Source organism: Octodon degus, unplaced genomic scaffold (genome assembly GCF_000260255.1).
Source record: "Octodon degus isolate 3935 unplaced genomic scaffold, OctDeg1.0 scaffold00048, whole genome shotgun sequence".
NCBI classification, from domain to species: domain Eukaryota; kingdom Metazoa; phylum Chordata; class Mammalia; order Rodentia; family Octodontidae; genus Octodon; species Octodon degus.
This window is the reverse complement of record NW_004524624.1, coordinates 9,028,805-9,036,390: the sequence shown is the minus strand read 5'-3', so window position 1 is coordinate 9,036,390 and position 7,586 is coordinate 9,028,805. Positions and strand designations below refer to the sequence as shown.

Sequence of the window (7,586 nt, the reverse complement as noted above, 5' to 3'; positions counted from 1 at the left end):
TTGCTATGGTGGACATCTCTGTGCCCAAAGAGCTCCCAGTCTCCTAGGGGCTGCAGTTTGAGGGACAAAAGTTAGAGAAGGAAAAGGACTTTCCAGCTCCTAGCGTGACTGGCAAGGGCAGGAGAATGAGGAAGAGGGAGGGAAGTTTGTGAGGACCTCCTTGTACTGAGCCTTGGCCTCCAAGGCTCTGGTTATCCCTGTGCTGCTGCTGCTGCTGCTTTTTTTTTTTTTTTTATCCCTGTGCTTCTTAGGGACTGGTTGAGGCGGAAGGCGGCGCCACTGCTCTACACTGAGCTCAAGAACAGTCTGTTTGAGGGCTCTGCCTTTAGGCAGCTTTGGAGTGTGAGGCCAGCTCTCTGGGTGCCATGGCATCTGGTGTCTTCTGGCTGACAGCAGGAGAGGGGCATGGAGAGCCGGCAGGGCAGGGCAGGGCGGGGGATCTTTCTGCCCCCCTCATGCTGAGTTGTGCTCCTGTTGATGCCCACCCCTCTATGGCTCTTGTTTTCTGGGCCTTTCCATCTCTTCCCTCAATGCCCTCTCTTAGTCTCTCTTTCCTCCTAGTACTAGGCTTTCACACTGAGCTATACCCAGCCCTTTAAAAATTTTATTTTCTCTCTCTCTTTTAATTTGGCTATGTACCTCAGGCTGGCCTTGAACTAACTGACGATCCTCCTGCCTCAGCCTCTCACAGCTGGAATTACAGGCATGCACCATAATACCCAGGTTCATTTTCATTCTCTTCCAGGGTCCTGCTGTTGGTTAGCTCAGTTGTTTGAGTGCCTACTCATGCAAACACAGTGAGGCACAGGATACCCCAGTTCGATCCCTAGCTCCACCTGCCTTACCAGACCCACTCTTCAGGCAGCCTGAGCCACCAAAAAAAAATAAATAAATAAATAAAAAATCCTTCATTCTCTTCCCAAGTGACTCTGGATTTCCCAGGTTCCTTGCTACCTCCCCCGCAAACCCTTCAGATTATATTAGAAAGCTTGCAGATGGGCTGTCCACATTCCTTGCACCCCATCCCCCCCAGAAGGTGAAGCTGCCTCTCCCACTTGTGCCATAGACCTATTCTGTGCAGTGTCAAGGAAAGTGACTGGAGGCTTGCCTGAGCCCCTTCTCTGCCCTAAGCATGTCCGGCTGGCTGGGTCCTTCTTGGGGGTGTGGGGGGTGGGGAGTTCCCTCTGTTCCTGAACCTTCTCTCTCTTGTTGCAATCACAGCCTCTTCCCCCCCCCCCCCCCCCCCCAACCAGGGATTGAACTCAGGCCCTTGCGCTTGCCAGGGAAGTGCTTATTCTACTGAGCCATCTCCCCAGCCCCACACAGCTTCTTTCTGAAGGGATCAGTCTTCTCAAAGCAGGCTGTAGTTATTTCCTCATCAAATACATTCTTATGCAAGGAAGACGCTGATAGGGATCAAAGAATCATTTCACCCTCCACAAGCCCAGTGCCCTTATCAGCCAGGAGAATCTCAAAGCAAGGGGCAAACAGCCTGAAGGGGTGGGATGAGGTGGTGGTGGTGGCGGCTTGAAACTGGGGAGCAGTCACCAATTTTTCTTTCCCTTCCTCCCCACCCCATAAACCACAGAAGCCACTGAAGGCTCTCTATACAAGCCTGCTCTGCCAGGCAGGGCCTGGGGGCAAAGATGGAAGCTATGTGGGGCATGGGCAGCCTGCCCAGGCATGGAGGGCATTTCTTCCAGAGCTTAATGCATTGACTAGGGACCACCATTCTTTGGTTTTTAGGGCCTCATGAAGACTCCAGTGCTTGACCAAAAGCAATAAGGAATACTCTATAAACATATGTAGCCTTGGAACTTCATGCCTCCAGCCCTGCCCATTCCAATCACAAAGGTCATTGTGGGTGGAGTTTGACCCTAGCTCCTGGCCTTGAACCTTCCTTGGTGACCCTGCTTGTATCTCTCAGCATCTAAGTCCACATGGACTTAGAGACAGTAAAGAGGAGTGGAGAGTGGGAGCTCTAATTTTGGAACAGAAAGACAAGGAAGACCGCTTGGTCTTCAGTGTATTAGCTGTGGTCCCTGAGGCAAATCACAGCCCTCCGTGACTGAGACAGAGTAGGGCGTGGCAAAGCTGGCTGGGGAAGTAGGTGTGACCTGTTAATCGCAAAATCCCAGGGCACATGTGCACACCATTTCTCCAAGCCCTGCATGCAGGCTTCTCAGAGCAGATTTTCCATTGGATGGCCTTGACCTGACATCAGCTGGACGAGTGGGTGACACAAAAAGGACAGGCCACATTGAGTTTTTGCCACAGTGTTTGCTCTTACATGTGGCCTTCCCTCACACTTTAGAATATTCTTATTTTCCTTCTTTAACAAAACTTTTTTTTTTTTTTTTTTTTTGGTGGTACTGGGGAATTGAACTCATGACCTTGAACTTGCCAGGCAAGCCCTTATTCTACTGAGCTATTTCCCCAGCCCACAAAACTTTGGTACCATCTGTGCTTGTCTTGACCAATTCTTTGTTCAGGACAGAAAGAACCTAGAAACCACTTCCAGAAGGAGACTCCAGGGCTGAGGATGTAGCTCAGTAGCACAGTATCTGCCTGGCAAGCTCTAGGTCCTGAGTTCGATTCCTGATACAAAAAAAAAAAAAAAAAAAAAAGAAAGAAAGAAAAAGAAAAAGTGAGGCAACTCCAGTGGGCAAGCTACCCCAAAGCTGCTAATATGGCCACTTTATTAAAAAGGGCAATGACAACTGTCCTGACTGGTGTCGGTAGGAGTGCTTTAGCGCCTGAGCAGTTTATACCTAGGAAGAGTCTTGAGGACCTGCCCTTGTGACTAGTAGCCAGCGAGATGAACTTTGTGCGCTCTCCTGACCTCAAGGGCTGTGAATGCCTGTGAGCTTCTTCCAACCTCCTCTGAGGCTTGGAAGGGTGGGGCTGGGTGTTTGGGTACAGTCCCAGGGAGAAACCTTTCCTGCAGCCAAGGCTGATCCCCAGGCAAGTTTATTTAACCTCTCTGGCCTATTTTCTCCTTGTGAGATGGGAATAATCATACTTTACTGAGTGGTTGTGAAGACAGAGATAAAGCTCAGGGTAAAGTACAGGACCTGGTACAGTACAAAGTACTGTGGTTAAAATAGAGTTTTATCCCGGTGTGGTGGTGCATGCCTGTAATGCCTATAATTTGAAGGCTGAGGCAGGAGAATCACTAAATTCAAGGCCAGCCTGGGCTACATGATAAGTTTAAGGCCAGCCTGAAGTACATAGAGAAACCCTGTCTCAAACTTTTTTTAAAAAGTTTTATTTTCTCCTCCCTTTTTTCCTATTCCTACAATCTTTCCTTTCTCTATCTGATCCCCTCTTTTCTGTTCTTTCCAGCTTTAATTTTTTCTACCAACATGTTTATATTTATTTATTTATTTATTTTTACTGAGAAAAAAGTATATATTTAGAATTAGCCAGCTGGACTCAGTTTAGATGATCCCAATTTTGTTGGCAACATCCAATGCATCATAATCAGGAGCCAGTCGAACATATGCCTTCTTCTCTCCATCAGGCCTGATTAGGGTATTGACCTTGGCAACATCGATGTCATAAAGCTTCTTTACAGCCTGTTTGATTTGGTGCTTATTGGCTTTGACATCCACAATGAACACGAGTGTGTTGTTGTCCTCAATCTTCTTCATGGCGGACTCTGTGGTCAGGGGGAACTTGATGATGGCATAGTGGTCAGGCTTGTTTCTCCTGGGGGCGCTCTTCCGAGGGTATTTGGGCTGCCTCCGGAGCCGGAGCGTCTTGGGACGGCGGAAGGTGGGTGACGTTCGCATCTTCTTCTTTTTGTGGCTGTGGATGCCTTTCAGCATGGCCTTTTTGGCCTTCAAAGCTTTTGCTTTGGCTTCAGCTTTGGGAGGGGCAGGGGCTTCCTTCTTTGCCTTCGGCACCATCTTGGTAGAAAAGCTGTTTATTTATTTTTTGTATGGGTCTCCCTACTAGATCCTTTTTTTTTTTTTTTTTCCAGAACTGGGGCTGAACTCAGGCCCTTGCGCTTGACAGGGAAGTGCTTATTCTACTGAGCCATTTCCCTGGCTCACTACTAGATCCTACTCATAGTGATCCGCCTGTTTACAGCCTCCCAAGAGCTGGGATTACATACCCAGTCTCTATTGCAGCCTCAGGGCGCCCCGGGGGCGGGCTGGTGCTGCAGGCCCGGAAACCCTCAGGCCCTGTGCCTGCTTGCAGGCACTTTAATCCCCTGAGCTTTTTGGCTAGACCCTTAATTTTTTTTTTTTTCTTCACATTTCACCTTTCTTATTGAATTTGTCATAAAGGAGGTAGTGGGAGGAGTGAACACTTAGAATCACAGCCCATATTAGATACAGGGAAGAGAAAAATTAAATTAAGCCAACAAGAAGAGGAGGAAGGGGAGTTAGAGGGAACCTTGCCCACCTTTCAACATCAAATCAAGAAATCTGAGGGAAAGCAAAGCGTAGGCGAGGACAAGCAGGCCCTTCTGTCTGGCCTAGCCCAGCCGGTGGTCTCCGGCAGCAGTTAGTTCAGAGCACGGGGCTCTCTTATCCTTGCATGGCTGTCACTCCTCCCATGCCCTCCTGGGGAGTGGCCAGGGTAAACCTTGGCCAACAAAAAGGAGGGGCTGGGGCTGGGGGGCCCAGAAGTAAGGAAGGGTCAGCAGAGACCCCCAGTACTGATTCTCCTCTGGCTGGAGGTGGGCAGGAAGGAGACACAGCTCAAATACTGAGCAGCCAGAAAAAGAAGAATGTGGCGAGAAACAGGAAGAGGGAATCCTGCCAGCTGGAGGCTGGGTGACCCTGTCCCAGATCCACACCTGGGCCCCTGCAGAAAGGCTCATGGGTATTGAAGACAGTGGGGAAAAGCCAAAGGGGAAAGCACCAACACCAAATGAGAAGAGGAAGCCCCCCGGGATCCCCAAATGCCTGGAAGCCCCTTCTGCTCTCTGGAGCTGGTCCCTGGCCCTGAGGTCGGGGTGGAGTCTTCAGTCTGGGATCCTGGGCTTCTAGCTCCCTCACCCATAGAGCGGGACCACCTTGTCTTTGCTGATGCCGGCTTTGCACCCTTGGCACTCTTGCCGATCTGGCCAGGTCTCCAGCCACTGATGCAGACAGGGCCAACAGTACAGGTGGCCATAGACACTGACCACCGCTTCCCAAGCAGTCTCCAAACATATATTACATTCGAAGGTCTCGCCCGCCCTGCCCCGCTCGCGGTTTGGCCCTTCGGGGCCCCCGTCCTCCTCTTCTTCTGTTGCCATGGTCAGTTCTATTCCGCCCCTACGTAGCCCCTCAGTCCCCTCAGACAAGTAAACACGCCCCAACCCAGCCCCTTAAATGGGGGCTGGCTCAGGCTGCCCTGGGGATCCGACTGTGCTACCCTGAGCCTGACTGTGTTTGCATGAGCGCAGGCGCTTAAACAACTGAGCTAACTGGCGGGCCCCTAACACGTTTACATTTGTACTTGTTCATTTTGTAGCCTGTCCGACCCGTTTGTTTGTTTTGTTTGCCAACGCCTCACAGAACCTCCCTAAGCATCTGTGATGGAATATGAAGTTGCTTTCTAAACCCTCAGAAGCCTACTTCCTCACTAAAAGTTGTTGTGGGAGGATTTGGGACTGAAGTAGAAATAAAGTACAGGGTTAGGCATAGAGCTAGACTCATCGGGGCAGTTCCCAGAATTCACACGTACGCGGCCAATCTGCCAGCCGTGAAATGACTGGAGAAACGTCATGTTGAGGAATGAAGACCCTTTCAGAGTTACCTGGTGGAGAAGGGAGAGGCAGCAGTTGGCAGTTGTGGATATTAGAGGTGATTAGGAGTTCAGACTCAAGCCAGACTCTCTGGGTTCAGATTCAACTCTTTGTTAGGCCCAAGGTCACATTGGTCACATTGGCTAACAGTAGTATCTGCATCCTTAGGAGAGTTGCAGGGAGGAACAAATGCCCTGACAAGTCCAGCAGTTCTTGCCCAAGGAGTCTCTGTGTAGCTGTGAGGTTTATGGTAGTTTGTTTGGTCAATGCTACCACCTAGTGGACATCTGGGGCAAAGTCTCCCTGGCCTGGAGCTCAGGGGTAGGTACCTAACCAGGGAAGGGAGAAGGAATGCAGGATCCACAAGAAGGGAGTGTGTGCGTGTGTGCATGTGTGCGCGCGTGCATGTGTGTGCGCACGCGTGTGTGCATTTTGTTTAGAGGTGCATGTGCTAAGATGCTGAGGTGCTGAGGTTTTACTGGGACCCAGCAGGCTTAGCCCTGGGGCACAGCTGGCACCAGAGGCCATGTAATGCCTAATGCTTTTTTTTTTTTTTTTTTTTTGTGGAACCGGGGATTGAACTCAGGCCCTTGTGCTTGCCAGGGAAGCACTTATTCTACTGAGCCATCTCCCCAGCCCCAGCTGGCACCAGAGGAAGGGAATAAAGGACCCAAGGTTGAGGGAGGAAGTGCTCCCTCCCTCCCTCCTCTGTGCCTGGCCCAAGCCAAAAGGAACCAGTTCCTGGGAAAGTGCAGGTAGAAAGCAGAAGGTCATGGCTGACGTCAGGGCTCTCCAGGTAGGAGGTAAACATAATTTGACCTACATTTGTTTATTTATGTTCCACTCCCTCCTCCTCCTGGTTAGGGAAGCCTTTTTTGGGCACTCTTTTTTCTCAGCTCTCCATCCCTGGGACAACTATCTAAGTCATCAGGTACTCAAAGGATGTCTGGTTTTGGCTCCAAATGGCCTCCACGGGCAGCACAGGTGTGGGAGAGGAGAGAAGAGGCTGGGTGGTTAATGGGCACTGCTAGTCTGACTGTCCTGATTCACATCCAAGACCCCAAATTTTCATTTGTGGACAGATGTAAGTGAAAGAGGTCACAAGGAAAGAGAGGGCTAATATTCCCTGTGCAGCCCCAGGGACCTATCAGGGGGTGTGGCTTGTGTTGGCCCCTGTTACCAAGCTCTTGCAGGGATGACTCTGTGGCTAAAGGATGCCCTGGAGGTGTAGGGTCCTGATGGATGAACCCAGATGAACCTACACCTACCCAGCCCTGGCCTCTGGGAGTAACATCACGTGGGGACAGAGACCAGGCCATGGTATGTGTAGCACACTCTTACACGGTTTTTGATAGCTGGTTATTCTAATGCTCCTCCATCAGAGAAGCACATCTATTCCAACCCACAACCCAGACAACCAGAACGAGTGTTTTTGTCCGGTGTGTGGCCTGTCCAGAAGGAACGCAAAGGCTGCAAACGCCAGTGTAGGGTGCCAACAAGGGGCGAGATCGGCATTTTATTAGCAAACACACACACAGCAGACGACAGATGGCTGGAGAGAAAGAGAACTGCGGGGAGAGCGGTGACCTCCGGAGCAAGTTGTCTTGAGCTACAGGCTGAGATGCGTGGGTGCAAGGAAGGACCCTGGGCTCAGCCCTACACTCAACGGTGGCAGCAGGGCAATGAGGGGCGTCTCGCATTCCCCCAGCAGCACGTCCCTGCGCAGCCCCGCGCCCCTGTCCAGCACCTTGGCCCTCAGGCTGCGGGCGGCCAAGTCGGGCGGGCCCAGCCCTTCGAAGAAGAAGTCCTGGTTGAAGATGGGGTTGGCGCTGCACTTGAC

The 7,586-nt window shown here is 51.0% G+C and overlaps 1 protein-coding gene and 1 pseudogene across 1 annotated transcript in view; both read right to left on the bottom strand.

Moving 5' to 3' along the window:
- Positions 1-4,689: 4,689 nt before the first annotated feature.
- On the bottom strand, positions 4,690-5,254 carry LOC101566281 (annotated as a pseudogene).
- Positions 5,255-7,139: 1,885 nt separating this feature from the next.
- The window catches only part of C2cd4d (C2 calcium dependent domain containing 4D), a 2,465-nt gene continuing 2,018 nt past the window's right edge, over positions 7,140-7,586 (bottom strand). The window contains exon 2 of the mRNA XM_004632478.2: positions 7,140-7,580. Within this exon, the coding sequence (XP_004632535.1) occupies positions 7,356-7,580 (225 nt within the window). The 3' untranslated portion in view covers positions 7,140-7,355. The remainder of the gene's footprint in view (positions 7,581-7,586) is intronic.